Below are 22,917 nucleotides of genomic sequence, written 5' to 3'. Positions count from 1 at the left end.
AACTGAGATGGAGGGCAGACAGAAAGCAAATAAAATAGTCTCCTGATCATTTAGAGAGTCATAGTCTATAACTTTCAGCCTGTAGCAGCTCCTACTCACGTGGACAATACCCAGTTTCAGCATGGTACACCATCTGCTAGGGTAATGGAATCCCTCCTTTGGCCCCTGACACTGGTAAACCTGCCAAGCACTGAGCAGGAGGGAACATTGGAGGGGAGACTCTAGAAGAATAGGGGAAAGGCTTTCCAAAGAATTTTAAGCAGTGGTGTTATATTTTAAATTATTATTTCCTGAAAGTTTAAAAATGCATTAAGAAATGCAGAGGATCAAGAGCTTTTAACAAGTGAGTTGTTTTCCTCCAGCAAATATGCACAGGAGGCCTGGTCTTTCTGGCTCCATCAGGAAAGCCCCTGCCATCCCTGATAAGTAGCCCAGTGTCAGCACTCCAGCAGATTGGAGCGATGGCACCTTTGCAGCAGCTCTGATGCTCTGGTCGGGGTTTTCTCCTGTCCCTAAGTGATTTCCCCTGTCCTCACATCCCCACATCCTGGTGTTCTGGTGACCCATGTGTCTGGGGAGGAAATAATGGGGGAGGAGAATGGCCTGACATCTGCTCTCAGATAATCCCAGGATCATTCCATCCCTGTGTCAAGGAACCAGCATTTCCACCTTCCCCAAACAGCACACCTCCAGATCATCTCAAGTTCTTTTTAATCCAAGCCCAGACATACTGTGATAGGTGAAGTGTCATGCATATAGCAGCTCATTAGGAAAGGAGTATGTGGATTAAAAAATGTGATCCCTTTATCTCTGTGCCCTACAGTGGTCTTCTTTCTTTTCCATGTGACAGGAGATCCAGGCTACCTGGTATGAGAAACTGCACGAGTGGGAGGATGCCCTTGTGGCCTATGATAAGAAAATGGACACCAACAAGGATGACCCAGAGCTGATGCTGGGCCGCATGCGCTGCCTTGAGGCCTTGGGGGAATGGTGAGCTTCCTAGGATGATGGCATGTGTGGGTACAAGAGACTTTTCTCTTTGATAGTTGGATTTGAAAGGAAGGCTTCCCTCAAACTGAGTTCTCACTTCAGACTCATTTTGTTCCACTTGATATGTCTCAGGAATCATCTTTCACTGTTGGTGTTTTTCTTTCTCCATTCTGTCTCAGCTACTAAGTAGCAAGGCTTTCACTGAAACTTTACAATGCTGTAGGCAACAGCCTTGGGGGTGCTCCTAGGATCTGCTTTTCCTTCTGTCTACTCTCTTGATCTTTACTGATCCAGTGAAGAGCTCAGATTCCTACTTGGCAACCTTGGTTTTTTAAATTAGCTCTTGCAAATGCTTTTAGGAAAGAACAATGACTGCCCTCTTCAGGTGCTTCACCTATATCGGATGCTGACTGTGTGTTCAGCACTATACCAGGCTCCAAGGAAACAAGACACGAGAAAGCAGCCTTTCCTGTGAGGTTGATGAGACGGGCACATCAACAGAGGGTTATGAAAGCCTGAGAGGATGCTGACAGTGATATGAGCCAGACTACCTTGAAAGCCCAAAGGAGGAAGCAGGGTTATCTTGTAGTGCTTCCTGGAGGAAGGACTGGGAGTTAGGAGACAGGTAAAGGAAAAGAGAGAGGGGCAAATAGGTACTCCAGGTGGAAGCAACAATAATATTTAACTGAGAACATCTGGCTAGGTTTTGGTTTGGAGAGTTGCTTGGGAATGTTGAAGGATAAAAATGGCCTCCATTCTGTTTCCAGCACCAAGTGCAATTAAAAAAAAAAATAGTTAAAATGAAATGCTATACTGTTATTGTTAAATTGTTTAACTGCAGTTTTAAAGGACTAAAACAGCCCAGGCATGGTGGCACATACCTATAATCCCAGCCCTTTGGGAGGCCGAGACAGGCACACCATTTGAGGTCAGGAGTTTTGAGACCAGCCTGGCCAACATGGCAAAACCCTGTCTCTACTAAAAATACAAAAATTAGCTGGACGTGGTGATGTAGGCCTGTAATTCCAGCTACTCGGGAGGCTGAGGCAGGAGGATCACTTGAACCTGGGAGGTGGGGGGAGGTGGGGGTTGCAGTGAGCCAAAATTGGACCACTGCACTCCAGCCTGGGTGACAGAGCGAGACTTTGTCTCAAAATAAATAAATAAATAAATGAGGCCGGGCACGGTGGCTCACGCCTATAATCCCAGCACTGTGGGAGGCCGAGGCTGGTGGGTCACAAGGTCAGGAGATCGAGACCATCCTGGCCAACATGGTGAAAACCCCGTCTCTTCTAAAAATACAGAAAAATTAGCTGGGCGTGGTGCCTCACGCCTGTAGTCCCAGCTGCTCAGGAGGCTGAGGCAAGAGAATTGCTTGAACCCAGGAGGTGGAGATTGCAGTGAGCCGAGATGGCGCCACTGCACTACAGCCTGGGCGACAGTGCAAGACTCCATCTCACACACACAAAAAAAATGACTAAAACAAAGTGCCATGCTACCTCCCCACTAGTGGATTATCCCAACTTTGTATTGAACATGATACTGAGGATCCACTGTTCCTTCATTCAGCCAGTAAGCATCAAGTGCATGTTCATTGCCAGTGTCTGTGCCAGGCCCTAGAGACACAGCTGTGAGCAAGAGTCTTGGCCCCTGCCTTCCCAGAGCTTACAGGGCGGAAAACCAGGCTATCATAGTATATTATGATGCCAGGAATAAAGAAGCCCAGGGGGCTGTGGGTAATAGGAAGCACCCTAATCAGGCGTGGAAGGTTATGGAAGGTTTCCAGGAAGAAGCTATGATATCTAATTTGGACCTGTACAGTGAGGAGCACAGTATGGGGGATTTTATCAGGCCCTTTTGTTCAGATTCTTCTCTGTGACCCCCTGTCTTCAGAATAAGGACATTCCTTTCCTCCAGGTATAGGGAAGGCACCTCTCACAGTAGAGCCTTATGACCTCCTTCAGGGAAGGTCAAAATTATTTTTCCTAGATGTTATGACCTGCTTCAGGGGATAAGGGGCAAGGAATGGTCCGAGTGATTTTTTTGCTGCCATTTTCTCAAAATATTCAGTATGCCACAGTGCCATATTTCAGGGTCACAGGGATGTACAGTGATGGTAATGTGCTGTTTATACCATGTAGCGCTCTGCTGTTTTCACTTAACAAGTCCAGACCACTGTTCCATATCAGCACCTATAGAGCTACTGCCTCATTTTTTTAATAGCTGCATGATATTTAATCATACCAATAAATCTAGTGTATTTAATATAGACAATTTTTATTTGTTAGATATTTTCTACCTTGGAAAATTTAAGAATATTAGACAAAATCAAGTCTTCTAAAAGAATGATCTCTCCTTTATAGCTGGGACTACAGCCATCCTCCACCACAGCAGGCTAGCTTTTTAAATTTTTTGTAGAGACAGGGTCTCACAGTGCAGTCTAGGCTGGTTTCGAAATCCTGGGTTCAAGTGATCCTCCCTCTTCGGCTTCCCAAAGTGCTAGGATTATAGGTATGAGCCACTGTTGCCAGTGTTCTTTTTTTTTTAAGAAACAGGATTTTACTCTCTCAGTCGAGTATAGTGGTGTGATCATAGTTCACTGTGGTCTTGAACTCCTGGACTCAAGCAATCCTCCTGCCTCAGCCTCCTGAATACAAGGAACTACAGAAATGCACTACCATGTCTGAATAATTTTTAAAAATTATTTTTTGTAGAGACAGGGTCTCGCTATGTTGCCAAGGTTGGCCATTATTTCTTAATATAAAGTTATTACTACATTCCCAAGATAGAAGATGTTATAATGTTTTGCATGAAAATTTAATGTCAGTGAATTTAGCCTTAGTCATTGGATCATGTGTGTGTGTGTATATATATATGTGTGTATATATATATAGAGAGAGAGAGAGATAATATTCTGAAATTATTTGAAAGTAGCTTGTCTAATTTAAGCATCATTAGGTAGATTCAAAAGTGTTACTTATTTTTATAAATTAGCATTCAAAGGCTGGGTGCAGTGGCTCACACCTGTAATCCCAACACTTTGGGAGGCTGAGGCAGGCAGATTGCTTGAGCTCAGAAGTTTGACAACCAGCCTGCGCAACAACAACAACAACAAAAATTCCATATTGATTTACCTCAATAAATTGAGGAAGCATATCCTTTCAAATCTGCTTTATTCATTTGTATAACTAAAGCTGTTGTTTTTTCTTTTTAAGTCTAACAAGTATCTAATTTTTTTTTTTTTTTTTTTTTGAGATGGAGTCTCAGTCTAGTCACCTAGGCTGGAGTGCAGTGCTGTGATCTTGGCTTACTGCAACCTTCACCTCCCAGGATCAAGCTATTTTCCTGCCCCAGCCTCTTGAGTAGCTGGGACTACAGACAGGCACCACCACTCCCGGCTAATTTTTGTAATTTTAGTAGAGACTGGGTTTCGCCATGTTGGCCAGGCTGGTCTCAAACTCCTGACCTCAACAAATCCACCTGCCTTGGTCTCCCAAAGGCTGCATGAGCCATTGCACCCATCCTTATGGCTATTTTTAAATTAAATCAAATGTAAAATTCAGTTCCTCAGTCATACCACGTTTTAGGTGTTCAGTAGCCACATGTGGCCAGTAGCTGTTGTATGGCACAGTGCTGATAGAGAACCTTTCCATCATCACAGAAAGCTCTATTGTACAACACTGATCTAAGGCAAAAGAAAAGTATGTTAATAAGAATTAGCCACATTATTTCAAAAACAATTTTTCTACTTTCAGATCAGCTGTCCTACAGTCATATCTTGTTATGAGAAAGATAAAATGAGGCCAGGCATAGTGACTCACGCCTGTAATCCCAGCACTTTGGGAGGCCAAGGCAGGCGGATCACGAGGTCAGGAGTTCGAGACCAGCCTGACCAACATGGTGAAACCCCGTCTCTACTAAAATACAAAAATTAGCTGGGCATGGGTGGCTTGGGCCTGTAATCCCAGCTACTCAGGAAGGTGAGGCAAGAGAATTGCTTGAACCCAGGAGGTGGAGGTTGTGCTGAGCTGAGATGGCGCCACTGCAGTGCACTCCAGCCTGGGCGACAGAGCAAGACTCTGTCACAAAAAAACAATGAGATTGAAGTGTTCTTAAAATTCAACTCTGATCAGTTTCTAAAATACTTGAGTGCCTCACTGTTGCCATTGGATTTACATAAAAATATCACAACCCGGCATTCAAAGTCTTTCCTGTTTGTGGCACCAGCCCACTTCTTCAGCACATTTCTCAGTGAACCCTTATCTCATAATCTGAGCTCTGGCCAAAGTATTCACTCTTCTCCAAATCCCACATTCATTCATTTCATTCTCTGAATTGCCTTCTTCTTCTGCTCCTTTTTCTTTTTTTTTCTTTTTCAAGAAGAACTTCAGTCAATTCTGCTCATTTTTCTACTTTTGAAATCCTCTCTACTGTTTCTTCCTTCTTGAAACCCCTCCTGACCCCTTCCCTTTCCACTCCTCTCCTTTCAAATTAAAGATGACCACTTTTCCTAGCTGGGTTGGTAGGAACAGATTGGATGCATTGGAAGAGACTTGAGATGTGCTTTCCTCCAATTCCTTTGTGTTATAGTTGAAGAAACTGAGGCTTACAGCAGTTGAGGTAACTGAGCTTAGTGATTATTGATCTCCTAATGTTACTGTTCTCAGTCCCATATACCTCTGATCTCTTGGGATCTTGCCAGTTTTATAATTACCTATAAAGTGTAAGTGGCTAGTAGTGCTGACTAAAGTATTTAAGAATGTGGGAGAATTTTTAAAATGAGATGAACAAACAGTGTAAAAGTGTTCCTATTCCTCCACATCCTCTCCAGCATCTGTTGTCTCCAGATTTTTTAATGATCGCCATTCTAACTGGCATGAGATGGTATCTCAATGTAGTTTTGATTTGCATTTCTCTAATGACCAGTGATGATAAGCATTTTTTCATATGTTTGTTGACCTCATGTATGTCTTCTTTTGTAAACTGTCTGTTTATATCCTTCGCCCACTTTTGAGTGGGCTTGTTTGTTTTTTTTCTTATAAATCTGTTTTAGTTCTTTGTATATTCTGGATATCAGCCCTTTGTCAGATGGGTAGATTACAAAAATTTTTTCCCATTCTGTTGGTTGCCGATTTACTCTAATGACTGTTTCTTTTGCCATGCAGAAGCTGTGGAGTTTGATTAGGTCTCATTTGTCTATTTTGGCTTTCGTTGCCAATGCTTTTGGTGTTTTGGTCATGAAGTCCTTGCCTACGCCTATGTCCTGAATGGTTTTGCCTAGGTTTTCTTCTAGGGTTTTTATGGTGTTAGATCTTATGTTTAAGTCTTTAATCCATCTGGAGTTAAACACTGTTTACACTGTTTAATCCATCTGGAGTTTACACTGTTGGTGGGAGTGTAAATTAGTTCAACCATTGTGGAAGACAGTGTAGTGATTCCTGAAGGACCTAGAAATAGAAATTCCATTTGACCCAGCAATCCCATTACTGGGTATATATCCAAAGGATTATAAATCGTTCTACTATAAGGACACATGCACACCAATGTTCATTGCAGCACAGGTTACAATAGCAAGGACCTGGAACCAACCCAAATGCCCATCGATGATAGACTGGACAGGGAAAATGTGGTACATATACACCATGGAATATTATGCAACCATCAAACACGATGAGTTCATGTCCTTTGTAGGGACATGGATGAACCTGGAAACCATCATTCTCAGCAAACTGACACAAGAACAGAAAATCAAACACCGCATGTTCTCACTCATAGGCGGGTGTTGAACAATGAGAACACATGGACACGGAGGGGAGCACTACACACTGGGGCCTGTTGAGGGGGAATAGGGGAGGGACAGTGGGGGGCGGGGAGTTGGGGAGGGATAGCACAAGGAGAAATGCCAGATATAGGTGAAGGGGAGGAAGGCAGCAAATCACACTGCTATGTGTGTACTTATGCAACAGTCTTGCATGTTCTTCACATGTACCCCAAAACCTAAAATGCAATTTAAAAATAATAATAATAATTTAAAAAAAAAAAAGAAAAAGAAAAAAGAACAGAGATCCTTTGCAGTTTTCCTAGTTTCCTCCAATGGTAATATTTTGCAGAATTATAGCATAATATGACAACAAGAATACTAACATTAATATAATTCACTAATCTTATTCAGATTTCCATTTTACTTGTCCTCATTTTGTGTGTATGTGTGTGTGTTAATTCTATAGAATTTTATCACCGGTGTAGGTTCATGTATTCTTTATCATAACAAAGATACTAAACAACTGTAACAGCACAAGGAAAAAAAAAATGAGATGAACGAGGCAGAATATTTTTCCTGATCATATGCAGGTTTCTGATACAGTTTATTCAGTCAATTTTGTCTAGAGTGCAGTTTCTAAATTTCTTTTGTGCATATATCCTGAACATGCCTGAGGCAGATGTTCATCACAGGTGGCATCTAGAATGATCTGGAGTTACCAGTGAGCTGAGACCCTTCCCGTTTCCACATGCTTATCTGCCTGCAGGAGGCTAACTGTGAGAGCTAGGGAACCACCACCCCCTACCACCCAGCCCTATGGTGCAGGCAGCTACACCTGCAGCCAAAGTGAAGCCCCTCCTCACACAGCCTGTAGATCATTAAGAAAAGATTCCTCGGGAGTGAGATCATAGGTGTTCAACTCAGGGAGCGATCCAAAAGAAGGAATACTTCCTAAGCCTTGTGTTTGTTTTAAATCTTCGGGGACCATGCTAATCTTCTCTGCATCGTTCCAATTTTAGTATATGTGCTGCCGAAGCAAGCACTTTCTACATTTTTTGCCGTAACACTAGGTGGGAAAATCAAAGTCCTGGAGGGTGGACCTCTTACCCAGTCCTCCCTGTGTGCAGTGAAAAGTATCAGAAAACCCTATACTAGTTGTTGCCCCACAAACAGTCTCATGTTTTTTATTTATTTGGTTTGCCCCCCACCCAACCACCCTTGAGAGGCGCAACCTAGTATATTCTGCATTATTTTTTCTAACAAATGTTTGTGGAAGAGAAGAACTCTTGTCTGTGTACTGACCAGGCTCTGACAGCTGTTCCCACATAGCCGCTTGGTGAAGGCAGTGCGGGCTCACTGCTAGGGCTTGCTCTTCTGGGATGCTGTTCCTACACTACTCCCTGCCTTGTCTCTTGGGGTAACAGTTTGTGAGATTTAAGCATTGAACTTGCTTCCTTCTCTAGATGAAACAAAAAACTAAATCCTTGGTCCTGTGGCACAGAATCAGGGGATCCTGACAAAATAAGAGGGAGGCTGAGTTAGAAGGAACAGCTTGCATGGAGGATGCATTCATCCAAGTTGCCTGTGTTCACCAGCTGTAAATTTTGAGTTATAGGATTGGAAGGAGCATTTGGAGATCATGCAGCTTTCTCTCCTACCTCTAGGCCAGGATCCCTACAAAAATATGCTGTGCAGCTGAGCTGTGCCTCTGCTCTAAGCTAGTGGTTCTCAAACTGTGGCCCCTGGTCCAGCAACTTTGGCGTCACATAGAAACTTGTTAGAAATGCACATTCTCAGCCCCTACCCCAGCACTACTAAGTCTGAAGCTCTGAGGGTGGAGCCCAGCCATCTGAAGAAGCCTTCCAGGGGATTCTGATGCACTTAGTAGTTTGAGAACTGCTGCTCTACAGGAACCCCTAGCAGGGCCCAGGAGTGAAGGTTTCTAAGTGGTGGCAGGAAACTGACACAGGGGTTTATCCTATTCCAGTAATGGAGCTTCAGTAAATGCATAGGGTGTCATGGCTACCAGTTCCTCTTCTTGGTATCAGCTCTGTATTGAGCCAGAGTGCCTGTGTCCCTGGCTCTCTTGATCATGTGCCAGAGAGATGACAAAGTTAGTATCTGCCGTACTGTGATGCTGGATAATGGCCCTGAGTGAGCTCAGCCTAGATTCCTTCTGAAGGGATTGACTTCAGCATCTTTATCCCCGCCCTCCTACACCACCATAGAGTGCAGAGCAGCTCATGTTCCATGAGGCTTCTGACCTGGGCCACTTAGAACTTTGTGCCCTTCCTCGTGACACCACTTCCAGTGCCAAGTTAAATCATCCTGCAGCATGTCTTTCAGAAAGCAGGAAAAATTAAGGAGTCTCCTAGCTGCATCTTGAAGCTCACATGAAATCAGGGGCTCATATGTGCATAATAGCAGAATTTATTTCTTTTCATTCAGAAGTGAAACATGAGAGGGAGTTTCAGCAGTCAGTAGCAAGACCCTGTTCTAGGACTTCAGCACTCTCTTTGTTTATTGGGGTCTCTTAAGCACCATATATATCTCAATACCTCATAGTCCTCCTTCACACGCAGTAATTGTGCAAAATTCTGAGAATAAGCAGCATCTAGCTTTCTGGTAGATGTGACCATTGTAGAGCCTTTCTTCTGTACAGATTGATTTCATTTGGGTTTCATTTCAGGCCGAAACTATTTGTATAATACTTTTAGGAGCCAGTTCTCCCTATAGCTTTGAGCCCAAAATGAATGTCCAGATGCGTCTCTTCAGATTGCTTTCTCTGTAGGCCTGCCAAAGGGAAAGAGCCCAGAATTCTTTGACATAGGAGAGAAGTTATTTAATATTTATGAAGGGAGCCAGATGTTCAGAACATTTCATATCACACAGAGTTAGACATCATTCCTATCCTTGATAAACTCACTCAGAAAATTTTGAGCACCAGGTCATAGAAACAGCAGATAGCCCATTCATTCTCTATTATGTGACCTGGTAGAATGTGCTTTTTTATTAAAGGTATCCAGTTCCTCTGTAGTCCTCAACTAACCCAAGGGGCAGGAGAGGAAGATTGGTAGTTTAAGGAGGAGATTTGGATTAATCTGACTGTAGAATTCATTTCCTTCAGGGGTCAACTCCACCAGCAGTGCTGTGAAAAGTGGACCCTGGTTAATGATGAGACCCAAGCCAAGATGGCCCGGATGGCTGCTGCAGCTGCGTGGGGTTTAGGTAAAGCTTCCCTCACAGGCACCCCTGTCAAGGATGGGGTGAGTGAGGCTAGGGGCTCACATCAGAAGAGTAAGGTGCTGGCTGTAGGTGGAGATGCCAGGTCTATGGAAGTATAAAAATGGTCTGTGTCCACCTACTTCTACACCTTCCATCTGTCCTTTCTACCTGATGATTTTGATTAACTTGTTAGACATGGGGAAAATTGGATCTTCGTGGGGAGGCCAAGGAAAACAGTGCACAAAATCAAAATTGAGATTTAGTGGGTGAGAAATACACACTTAGCACACTCACATGGAACACTGATGCCAGATGCCTTTCCCTATACACCAAGCCATTCTGAGCAGACACCAATCAAGTAGTCCATTTCCGACACTATCTACTTGGAAATAGCATCAGATCCCACAGTTAAGGGTTCATCCCAAAATACCACCCTACTTCAGATGCCAATCACAAGTCCCAGGTTGTGACTTGTGCTTCTCACTGACCAGCTGTAAATCAGGGTTCCCATAACCCTCCTCCTCAAGTTTGATAATTTGCTAGGACAGCTCACAGAACAAAAGGAAACACTTTACTTACATTCACTGGTTTATTTTAAAGGGTGTTATGAAAGATACAGATGAATAGGTACAATGAGGGAAGGTCTAGAAGGGTCTGAAGTGCAGGAGCATCTGTGCTGTGGTACTGGGGTTTACTATTACCCTCTCAGCACCTTCATCAACCTGGAAGCTCATTGTTCAAGAGTTTTTATAGCCTTTAATGTTCAACCTTTTCACCTTTCCTAGATGTCAGTGGATGGGGCTGAAAGTTCAAACCTGGTAATTACTTGGTCTTTCTGGTAACCAGCCCCATCCTGGACGGGGAGAAGAAGGGAGAGACAATGCTAGGCAAAGTTTAAGTCACATGCTACTCAAAGAACCAATCTCTTTGCCAATAAGCATGGATATTCCGCAAGGTTAATGGGGTCATATGTCTACCCATTCAGCAGGGTACTAGGGTATGCATCTATCTGTCTCCATTTACACTTTTAGTTGAAAGCAGAAACAAGAGACAAGGAGGCTGGGTGTGGTGACTCACACCTATAATCCCAGCACTTTGTGAGGCTTGGGCAGGAGGATCACTTGAGCCCAGGAGTCTGAAATCAGCCTGGGCAATGTAGTGATACTCCATCGCTACCAATTATATATATATATATATATATATATATATATAATTTTCTTTTTTTTTTTGAGACGGAATTTCGCTCTTGTTACCCAGGCTGGAGTGCAGTGGCACGATCTCGGCTCACCGCAACCTCCGCCTCCTGGGTTCAGGCAATTCTCCTGCCTCAGCCTTCTGAGTAGCTGGGATTACAGGCACGCGCCACCATGCCCAGCTAATTTTTTGTATTTTTAGTAGAGACGGGGTTTCACCATGTGGACCAGGATGGTCTTGATCTCTTGACCTCGTGATCCACCTGCCTCGGCCTCCCAAAGTGCTGGGATTACAGGCTTGAGCCACCGCGCCCGGCCCTATAATTTTCTTTTTTAAAGAGAGATGAGGAGAGCTCTCTTCAGGTTCCTGCATCTAACTATGCTTGAAATCATCTCTATAATTGGCCTTCTCAATAAAAAAATTTTTTCTTAAACTATTCTACCTTATCAGCATAATCAGTAGGAGCTCATTATGAATAACAAAGAACAGTCCTATCACTCAGGAAATTCAAAGCGTTTTCGATAGCTCTGTGCCAGGCACTAGGGACAAAGACCAAATATATTTCTTCTCATACCACAGTAGGATTTGGCTTTGGTTGCCCAAGTTACTGATTTGTTTTCCTCTCCTATAAATTGAAATCTAGAAGTAGGCATTTCCAGACTGGTATTTTGGCTCTGTTGTCATTAGCCTTTTTCCAGATTTCTGCTTTGCATGCTCAGCCTGTGCCTCCATTTTAAAGTTCACCTCATGATCCAGCATGGTTGCTGGAGCTCCTGACATCATATTTTTATCCCAAGCAGGAGTAAAGGGAGAAGACAGTTGTCTATCTCCTTTCATGAATATTTCTTATATTTTAGAACTTTCCCAATATATAAACAGTGAAGATAACAGTATAATGAACCCCCATCTGCCCTTCAGCTTCTTCAGCAATTGTAAACATTTTCACCATTTTATTGTCTCTATTCTCCTCTTTGCTGTCCGATTCTTGCCCACCTCACTCCTACTCCCCAAGTATTTTAAAGCAGAGATTTCCTTTCAATCCCTGCAGACATATCAGTTTCTGACACTGGGCTCCAGCTAAGAGGCTTATCAATATCTGTTCCAGAGATGGTCTTGATAAGAAGGGAAAGGATATGTAGAGTGTCCCTGGTGAAAAGCTTCACCTGTGGAGCCTGGAGGAAAGTTACATAACCTTCTACCTCCACCTCCATTCTCTTCCTCTGTCCCTCTTGAGTCACAGAGCTTATATCCTTTCCTTTCATGAGCTCTGGGTTAGATCCGGAACACTTTTCAAAAACAAATTGCTTCCTGAGGAGTCATCGTTAGCTATTTGCTTGTGCCCAGAGGCACAGAGAATGGATGAGCCGATGGTCTGGAGTGAGAGTCAGGAAAATGCCTTGTAAAATTGGCAGCCCTACAGTTTGCAGCTAATGAAGCTGATATCTTTTCTGCAGATGGTCTTGGAAATCCTGGCATTTGATACATGCTCACCCCACCAGGAGAAGTGAATACTTCTTCCCGGATGCAGCCTTTTCCCCAGTCTAACATGACACAGAGAGCACCGTGCTGTGACCTAGCCCATCTTTTTGTTATAATGGAGTCTTTTAAAATATTTATCTCCTCCCTCCTGAGGCAAAGATATTGCCAGAATGAAATGGGCAAGCTATTTGTCTAATCCTGTCCCCTATCATCTGTGCAATGGCTGTTTTCAATTGTTTAGAGGAAAATGTAATTTCCCAACATACCATTGAACTGTGAGTTGCCTCACTAGTAGCGAAGAAAGCAATTTTGTCTCACCTGGAGAAGTTCTCTAAGATAATGAGGTGCTGCATTCAGCCCACTTGATGTGTAGACTTCACACTAATTCGCTTTCCCTCATCTGTCAAGATGCTCCCTGGGCAGACGTGGAGGCCTGTGTTTGGAAGACATGTGGCTTTTTTTGTTAAGTCAACCCGCATAGTGTACATAGGGGCTCTGCAAGATTTTGGTACATGAGGCTTAAGTTCATTTGTCTTGTTTATATCCCAAGCTAAAGGAAACTAACAATGGCAAGACCTATTTAAGATGCTGCCTTTAGCCCAGCCAGCCAACCCCCTTGATGCTTTCTGTCTGTCTGTGTGTATAGGTCAGTGGGACAGCATGGAAGAATACACCTGTATGATCCCTCGTGACACCCATGATGGGGCATTCTATAGAGCTGTGCTGGCACTGCATCAGGACCTCTTCTCCTTGGCACAACAGGTAAAAACCTACATGTAGATTGTAGATCTGGTAAAAACCAGATCTCCCAGCAAGGAAAAGATTGTAGCGCTTATAAGCACACAGTGCTTCAGTATATAGGCTATTGTACTTCAGGTCTGGTGTTTACTTGGCTCTGTGAGTGCATTTGAATGGTTTTGATGCATTGCACTCATTAAGGAGACTGCCAGCAGGTCAGCTGGGGCTACTTTTTGTTCTGAGGGGGACGAATGTGTTCTGGAAGCTACCATTTCAATTGCTTTTGGAGTTAGCTTGTTGCATCCCTTGTTGTAGAGAGAAGCTGTATTTCACCAAATGATAGGATTCAGAGAGCCAGCAGTCTCACTGTGCAGCAGAAATCAGTCACAAGGGTCTTCTGGCCATGCAGGCATGTCACACATTGATTACCGTCTGAGGAAGCTAATACTTATTTGCAAATAGTGTGCTGACTTGCAGAATGAGATAATGAAGTAATCCCATCCACCCCGTTAGACACAGTCTTAGATGAGGTGCCTGGGTAAATGATCTGAGGCATTGGGACACTGTAATTAACCTTAAACATTCAAAAAAGCGAAAAGCTCTGCATGAGGGGTTTTTAATTCATGGCACAGAGAAAACTCAAACTGCAGTCCTATGGCATCCCCCGGGCTCTGATTTATGTGATGAAAACCAAGATCCTGGTTGTCTCTGTCAGAGACACGAGCTCCCCTTCACATGGACAGGATTGGGCATCTCTGCCAATTTCAGAGGCACTCCCTCATAGGGACAGAGGGTGCTTAGAAGCCAGAGCCATCACCTGGAGCCATTGAAGTGTGTGCAGAATCTATTTTCACAAACATACCCAGCAAGTAAAAAATTAAAAGAAGAAAGATCCCCAGGCCGGATGTAGTGGCTCATGCCTGTAATCCCAGCACTTTGGGAGGCCAGGTGGATGTATTACTTGAGGCCAGGAGTTTGAGACCAGCCTGGCCAACATAGTGAAACTCTGTCTCTACTAAAAATACAAAATTAGCCAGGTATGGTGGTGGGCACCTGTAATCCCAGCATCCCAGCTCCTCGGGAGGCTGAGGCAGGAGAATCGCTTGAACTGGGGAGGTGGAAACTACAGTGAGCCAAGATCGTGCCACTGCACTCCAGCCTGGGTGAGTGAGACCGTGTCTCCTTAAAAAAAAAAAAAAAAACACCAAAAAGAAGGTAGATTCCCAGTTATGTCCTCCTGAGATACAAGAACCCATAATTCAGTTTTACAGCCCACATTCCCACGCCCTTGCCACCTAAGATTGTGAATGTTACCTTAGATAGATGTTAAAGTTTTGGATGCCATACATTTCTGTCTTTGATGAGAAATTGGCTAATTACTCTTCTCGAGCCATTCAGTTCTGGGAAAATGGCCTTTTTCAGTGAATTTCTGTCTTCATCCCTGGAATTTAAGTGAGACAGATAACTTCTGCAGCTAGTTGGGATGCCCTGAAATAACCCTAAGCTCCCAAGTCCAGAGCTCAGTCCCAAGCGTTCTTTGTTTCTCTTCTAGTGCATTGACAAGGCCAGGGACCTGCTGGATGCTGAATTAACTGCAATGGCAGGAGAGAGTTACAGTCGGGCATATGGGGTAAGTGTCAACTATTCCGCACATTGTCATTTTGAGGCTTATTTCCATGCTTTTTTCAGAACGGGCTATTGAGAACTCACAGGCTGCTGGAAACATGCCTGTTTTCTCTGATCGGCAGATACCCTGACACCAGAAGGAATGATTTAAATTAATCCTGTCTTTTGGATTGTTCATGCAGTAATTAGCTTGGAATGTGATTTGCTTCCATCAGGCCATGGTTTCTTGCCACATGCTGTCCGAGCTGGAGGAGGTTATCCAGTACAAACTTGTCCCCGAGCGACGAGAGATCATCCGCCAGATCTGGTGGGAGAGACTGCAGGTGAGCTTAGTAGAAAGCCCCAGTTTACCCGCCTAACCCTGCCCCTACCAGGACCTGGGCGAGTGCCCCCTCCACCCTGGCTCTTACTCAACTTGATTTTCTTGCCTCCTCCACCAGTGTGATGCTTGGCTTGCATACAAAGCAGAATACTCAAAGGCTCCTCACCTAAGCTTAAACTGTGAGAGAATGACCAATTTTCCAGTCTCATTCTCTTCTCTAGGAATTAAAAAAAAAAAAGTTTTTAATAAGTGTCACCTGTGACCAGTTTGGAATCATAACCTCAAAATCAGTGGTTCTCAACCTTAGTGGCACAGTAGAATCACCTATAAAACTTTTAAAATCCTGATGCCCCAGCCATTCCCTAGGCCAGTTTAATTTCTATGGAGATACCCAGGATCGGTATCTTTGCAGCTTCCCCCATATGATTCCACAAGCCAAAGCTAAGAATCACTGCTCTGACTGCACTTGCAGGCCACCTGCATCCAGCTTGTTAAATGGGGTTGCCTTAGGTTCTCGTTGGCCAGCTCCTGCTGTTTATAGTTCCTTAGGTCAGAGTCATCGTATTGCCTCTATTGAGACTTTTTTTCCACTGCAGTTTCCCCTTGTAGAGAAGCTCTCCCAAGTCCTCCATCAGTTTTTTCATTGTCACATTCTGATCATTTTGGCCTGAGGAACTGTCACTCCATGTCTGGGAGTCAGCAGTCCTAAGCATTCCGGGAAAGATGACCAGTTCTCCCATTCCTTGAGTGGGTAGGATAGGAAGTTCATCAGCAAAATAAAAAAGAGAGAAAGCCTTTACCACTCCAGAAACCATTTGTCTCCCTACCTATCATAATCCATCCCCCTAATTATAAGTCATTTCCTCTCAACTAGATCCCCACCTGCTTCCAAATTTTCACTTCAGGCTAATCGAAGTTTGTGCTTCCAGGCTTCTCAATAGGCTGTGACAAAACCTTTTGACTCCAAGCTACATTCCTGCCTAGGAAGCTCAGGGCACATTCCCCTGGACAGGAAAGAGCAATGGGCAAAGAAACGTCCATGAATACAGTCATTTATGGCTCTGAAATGAGCACATACAGTTCTTTTACATGTTTTATTAGTAATTATGAAATGCCCAATGAGTGTTTTGATGGAAAATTGTCTCCTGGGCACCAGAAAGAATTCCACAAATCAGTCATTTCCCACTTGGTTTGTACACACCCCAGTTTTTTGAAATGCCTATAATAAAGAGTTTCTACATCAGAGATCTGATGAATCTTCTGACAGTCTGACAAGTGGGAATTGATCCAAATGTAGACTTGGAGGGGAGGGGATGCATGGAATGAGTCCTGGGAGGAGAGATGCCTGTCTGACTTGACTGGGTCCAGGACACTGTCATCACCTTAAGCCTTCGTGACTTTCCTATCTTGAGGCAGAAAGATGCGTTTTGGCTTACAGGAGGCCAAATTATTTCAGCATCTGAGAAGTAACAAAAAACAATCATTCAGTGTACTTTTTTTTCTATTATTTCAACTTTCGAAATCATTATTGTCACACTTCATGGGATGGAAAAATATGGTCCAAGGCCTAAAAATAAAGCATTACATTTATAGTGGAAATTTGGCTCTTGTAGGTGGCTGGCTGTCAAATGAACTGCTGGGGCTAGAAAACTGCCATTTTGTAGTGAAATCATTTAAATTAAAATCCCACAGGGCAGTTAGAGAAGTCAGCCTTATTGGCACTGGGTCTCTTCTTGCCTTGGGTTCTCTAGTCAGGCTCAGACTGCATCTTACTATAGCTAAAAGCCTGAGATCATTGTTGTTAGACTTTTATCTCCATGGAGTGCAACTCCATGGGTTCATGGAATTTATCATGAAGCAGTAGATCTCAGGAACTCGCCTTCTAAGTCTGACTTCTTATCAACAAGGATGAAAAAGGAGTTCACTTGTCTGAGCACGGTGGCTCACACCTGTAATCCCAGCACTTTGGGAGGCTGAGGCAGGTGGATCACTTGAGGTCGAGAGTTCAAGACTAGCCTGGCCAACAAAGAGAAACCCCATCTCTGCTTTAAAAAAAAAAAAAGTACAAAAAGTAGCCAGGTATGGTGGTGCACACCTGTAATCCCAGCTACTTGAGAGGCTGAGGCAGGAGAATCACTTGAACCTAGGAGACAGAGGTTGCAGTGAGCCAAGATTGCACCGCTGTACTCCAGCCTGGGGGACAGAGTAAGACTCCATCTCAGAAAAAAAAAAAAAAGGAGTTCACTTGACTCTCTGCAGTTGTTAGATATAAAATTAGCTTAAACCCCTTTGATAATCAATTTGCTTTTTTTAAATTATAAATAATTTGTGACCAGGCACAGTGGCTCATGCCTATAATCCCAGGACTTTGGGAGGCCAAGGCAGGTGGATCACTTGAAGTCAGGAATTCAAGACCAGGCTGGCCAACATGGCAAAACTCCATCTCTACTAAAAATAGAAAAATTAGCCAGGCGTCATGGCACACACCTGTAGTCCCAGCTACTCAGGAGGCTGAGGCAGGAGAATCCCTTGAACCTGGGAGGCAGAGGTTGCAGTGAGCCAAGATTGCACCACTGCCCTCCAGACTGAACGACAAGAGCAATCTCATTTATAATCCCAACACATTGGGAGACTGAGGCAGACAGATAGCTTAAGCCCAGGAGCTTGAGACCAGCCTTGGCAACATGGTGAAACCCCGTCTCTACAAAAAAATACATAAATTAGCCAGGGATGGTGGTATGCACCTGTAGTCCCAGCTACTCAGGAGGTTGAGGCAGTAGGATCACTTGAACTGGGAGGTTGAGGCTGCCGTGAGCCATGATTGTGCCACTATACTCCAGCTGGGGCAACAGAATGAGTTGTCAAAAAAAAAAAAAAAAAAAAGAATTTCTAAGTGTAACTGAATGAGTCATTTCCTCTTCTGTGTGTACTTTTTGATCTGAGACAAGTAGAAATGAAGAAGAAAGAATCTAAGATGTCAACATACAGGGTATCTTGACAGTCCTTTTTTTTTTTTTTTTTTCCCCAGAAGTCTTAATGCAGGTTTAGGCTTTAATAACTTCAGAAATATAAATGCTACTAACTTAAAAACAATGTCACTTGAAATTCTCCCCCACCACCCAGCCCATACTGGAGTGTAGTGACACGATCTCGGCTCCCTGCAACCTCTGCCTTCCAGCTTCAAGCAGTGCTCCTGCCTCAGCCTCCCTGTTGCTGGGATTGCAGGTGCCTGCCACCACACCCAGCTATTTTTGGTACTTTTAGTAGAGATGGGGTTTCACCATGTTGGCCAGGCTGGTCTTGAACTCCTGACCTTGTGATCCACCCGCCTCAGCCTCCCAAAGTGCTGGGATTACAGGCATGAGCCACCATGCCTGGCTGAAAATTATTAAAACTTCTTTAGGTTTAATTCAGTTTTGAACTTTGAATGATATATTTTAAATTTAATTTCTTTGTCAGTGATAGTCATCTTCAACCAGAAATATTGAAGCAAAATTTTAATGTTAAAGATGCATTGTGTGTTATTCATCATTCACAAAGTAAATAGAAATCAATCATTTAATTTATTTGATCCTCACCGTATCCCTCTGAAGTTGGTACTATTTTTATTTCACTCTACAGGTCTGTCAGAGGTTAAGTGATTTGCCTAAAGTCACATAGATAGCAAGTGACAGAGTCAGGATTCAGGCTCCAAACCCCATGCTCCGCCCAGCCCACGCCTGGCTAATTTTTACATTTCAAACTGCTGAGTCTCTCAAACTACTGAGAAGTCTCTAAGGGCAAAGGTTCCCATACCCATGAGGCACAGCAGGAGGTGAGGGATAGGCAAGCTCCACCTCCTGTCAGATCAGCAGCCACGTTAGATTCTCATAGGAGCACAAACCCTATTACGAACTGCACATACAAGGGATCTAGCTTGCATGCTCCTTATGAGAATCTAATGCCTGATGATCTGAGGCAGAACAGTTTCATCCAAAAACCATTTCTCCCACCCAAGCTGTGGAATAATTGTCTTCAACAAAACTATTCCCTGGTGCCACAAAGGTTGGGGACCACTGCCTAAGGATATTTCACTCACAGTGCCCGTAACCTGAGAAAGTTGAGATTCTATCAGTAAATCTTTGTGTTTCACAGTGGATTTGGCTGTGGCTTGCAGGGAACTTAAAATGTATCAGAAGGCCAAGCACCGTGGCTCATGCCTGTAATCACAGAACTTTGGGAATCCAGGCGGGTGGATCACTTAAGGTCAGGAGTTCGAGACCAGCCTCGCCAACATGGTGAAACATCATCTCTATTAAAAATACAAAAAAAGTCCAGGCGTGGTGGCTCACGCATATAATCCCAGCACTCTGCAAGGCTGAAATGGGATGACAAGGTTAGGAGTTCAATACCAGCCTGGCCAAGATGTTGAAACCCCAACTCTACTAAAAATACAAAAATTAGCTGGGCGTGGACTGGGCATAGTGGCTCATGCCTATAATCTCAGCACTTTGGGAGGCCAAGGCAGGCAGATCACGAGGTCAAGAGATCAAGACCATCCTGGCTAACATGGTGAAACCCCATCTCTACTAAAACAAAAATTAGCTGGGTATAGTGGCGCATGCCTGTAATCCCAGCTACTCAGGAGGCTGAGACAGAACCACTTGAACCCAGGAGGCGGAAGTTGCAGTGAGCTGAGATTGCACTATTGCACTCTGTCCTAGGCAACAATATCAAAACTCTGTGTCAAAAAAAAAAAAAAAAATTAGTGGCCAGGTACAGTGGCTCACACCTGTAATCCCAGCACTTTGGGAGGCTGAGGCAGGTAGATCACGAGGTCAGGAGTTCAAGACCAGTCTGACCAAGATGGTGAAACCCCCGTCTCTACTAAAAATACAAAAAAAATTAGCCAGGCGTAGTGGCAGGCACCTGTAATCCCAGCTACTCGGGAGGCTGAGGTAGAGAGTTGCTTAAACCTGGGAGACAGAGGTTGCAGTGAGCCAAGATCACACCACTGCACTCCAGCCTCGGTGACAGAGCGAGACTCCAACTCAAAAAAATTAGCTGGGTGTGATGGTGGGCACCTGTAATCCCAGCTACTGGGGAGGGTAAGGCAGGAGAACCACTCGAACCCAGGGGGCAGAAGTTGCAGTGAGCAGAGATCGCGCCATTGCACTCCAGCCTGGGCAATAGAGCAAGACTCTGCTTCAGAAACAAAAAATGTATCAGAAGACATATCTAATCTTCCTTTCCAAATGTTCCAGGGCTGCCAGCGTATCGTAGAGGACTGGCAGAAAATCCTTATGGTGCGGTCCCTTGTGGTCAGCCCTCATGAGGACATGAGAACCTGGCTCAAGTATGCAAGCCTGTGCGGCAAGAGTGGCAGGCTGGTGAGTGACACCCCACCCACCCACGTGGACAGGTAGTGGGCCCATGGTGCCCCTGGGCTGAACAGTTCTGTCTGTAACCCACTGTCTCTTGTTTTTAAGGCTCTTGCTCATAAAACCTTAGTGTTGCTCCTGGGAGTTGATCCATCTCGGCAACTTGACCATCCTCTGCCGACAGTTCACCCTCAGGTGACCTATGCCTACATGAAAAACATGTGGAAGAGTGCTCGCAAGGTCTGTATTGGATGCTTCCAGAACAGACCACCTTCTCCAGAATGCCCACCTTATCTGCTTCCCTCTGCCTCCTCAAGGCCAGAAAAGAAACAGGTTTAAACAACCTACTCACAATGTCAGGGAGTCTCTTCCTGTTATGAAGCTATTTGGCCTGATTTCATAAAGTGAATCATAGTTGAAGAGATGCATGTATACAATTGATCAAACCAGTGAATGTGATCACAGTTAAATGTATTTGTATCTAGAAAGTGCTGGGACGTAGGAAAGGCACACTTTCTACCCCTAAGAGAAGATGGGCTGTTTGGTACAAAAAAGAGATTTGTGAATATGTAGACTAAAACTTTCACAAGACCAATTTGGGTTTTTCAGACTTCTGGTCTCCTCTCCTGTCATCAGTTTGGATTCAGAAGGAATAATATGCAGGGTGTAATACTGAAACCGGGAGTGAAAATTATCTTGAAGCCAATGTAGGATTCCTCTGACATTATTTACAGACAAGCCCTTGGGAAATAGATGTGGCTCCTGGTTTGGGTTTTTTTTTTTTTTTTTTTTTTCTTTAAGCAATCTCCCTGGATGATGGTGAGGATTAATAAACAGTAGACCCTGGAGGCAAAGTCATCACCTGCTTCAGCTTCTCATCCTTCTTACCAAAAGGAAGAGGGAGTCCCACTGGCCTTCTCTACCCCCACAGTGTGGTACCTAAGATGAAAGAGGAATAAAACCCAGCCACTGGAGCCTCTGCTGTGGGAAGATCTCATAAAATAAAAGTTGTGTTTCTGCTGAGGGCACACTTGTGAGATCTGGGGACTGAGGCTAGAAATTGACTAATTTTATAGATGAGTTATTCAGGGTGGCTATGAATACCACCCAGAATGGCATCAGCCAGGCAGCTGGTCTTTGGGATTTATTGCAGTACTAATGACCTAAGTTTCCTTCTTCAAATGTGCAGCTTGGAGATTTTGTTTTTGTTGTTTTGTTTTATTTTTCAGTCTCTGTGAGCCTCCCAGGCCAGAGCATTTCTGATTCAAAGCCTGACCTCCTCCAGGCAAATGAGAAAAACAGAAGGTGCTGGATATGAATATAGTCTGGTTTCCTTCCTATGTATAGCCTCTAAGTCTTTGAATGTCTTGCCGAAGAAGCCTTTTGGGTAATACCTCAAGCAAGGAGTGGCTTCTTTCAACATATGACCCCAGCCCATCTTCTCCATGGAATGGTCTTTCTTAGTAGCCCAAATTCTGGTGGAATTAAAAATTAGGAACCTATTTAAAGTAAAGTGCTTGGACTTCAAGCCCAGAACTAGAGATGTCATGTCTTCATAGTTAAGGAGCTACCCAAAGAAAACTGACTACTTAATAATTGTGCTGCTGAACAGGACACTCACTGAGCCTTACTTTCCTCCACTGTAAACAGGGATCATGCTCTGCCTTGCCTGAGGCAAATGAAAGTATTTGTGGGAAAAACAGACCCTGTTATCCTGGAAGGCGTCAGGCTATGGATATACGTATCATGTTTTCCTAGACAAGACACTTCACAGAGTCCAGAGACAGGCTGGTCCTTCCGTAAAATTTCACTGAGCCAAGGCCATTGTTCTCACCCACAAACCACCCATGTAGTCTAGAACCAGAATATGGTGCCTAGCTAAAATCCTGCAGGCCTGTGAGAAGCCCCTTCTTCCAAGTGACAGGTCCTTCACTTGTAAGAGGGAAAGAATCACTTTTCCCCCTTTTCATTTCCTGAGAATGCAGAAAACAAATTTTAAATAGAAAATTTTCAATTCCTTTAAAAGAAATTGCCTTATACTATACAGTAGAAAGATGCTGGATTCTCTTATGCTGGATAAATGAAATACTGGTCTTCAAATCCAAACTTAATACCCAGCCTCCCCAGCTTTGGCAGTTTGTTTTTTATTCAGCTCCTTGTTAAGTCCACCAAAGGGTTTAAGCCCAGTGTCTGGATTGTCAATGACAGGTAGCTTATGGGCT

The 22,917-nt window shown here is 43.9% G+C and overlaps 1 protein-coding gene and 1 pseudogene across 2 annotated transcripts in view; one reads left to right on the top strand and one right to left on the bottom strand.

Moving 5' to 3' along the window:
• The window catches only part of MTOR (mechanistic target of rapamycin kinase), a 150,982-nt gene that overhangs the window by 97,412 nt on the left and 30,653 nt on the right, over nt 1-22,917 (top strand). For both annotated transcript variants that reach the window (XM_012473670.2, XM_064363267.1), the window contains 7 exons: nt 851-990; nt 9,879-9,979; nt 13,296-13,411; nt 14,940-15,017; nt 15,229-15,336; nt 20,579-20,704; nt 20,804-20,935. In XM_012473670.2, coding sequence (XP_012329093.1) covers nt 851-990; nt 9,879-9,979; nt 13,296-13,411; nt 14,940-15,017; nt 15,229-15,336; nt 20,579-20,704; nt 20,804-20,935 — 801 coding nt within the window. The remainder of the gene's footprint in view (nt 1-850; nt 991-9,878; nt 9,980-13,295; nt 13,412-14,939; nt 15,018-15,228; nt 15,337-20,578; nt 20,705-20,803; nt 20,936-22,917) is intronic.
• LOC135269538 (U6 spliceosomal RNA) lies at nt 7,694-7,794 on the bottom strand (annotated as a pseudogene).

This window comes from Aotus nancymaae, unplaced genomic scaffold (genome assembly GCF_030222135.1).
Source record: "Aotus nancymaae isolate 86718 unplaced genomic scaffold, 86718_ANA_hifiasm-v0.15.2.pri h1tg000053l, whole genome shotgun sequence".
Taxonomy (NCBI): domain Eukaryota; kingdom Metazoa; phylum Chordata; class Mammalia; order Primates; family Aotidae; genus Aotus; species Aotus nancymaae.
Note: the sequence above shows the minus strand (reverse complement) of the source record. Positions and strands in the feature narration are given on the sequence as shown.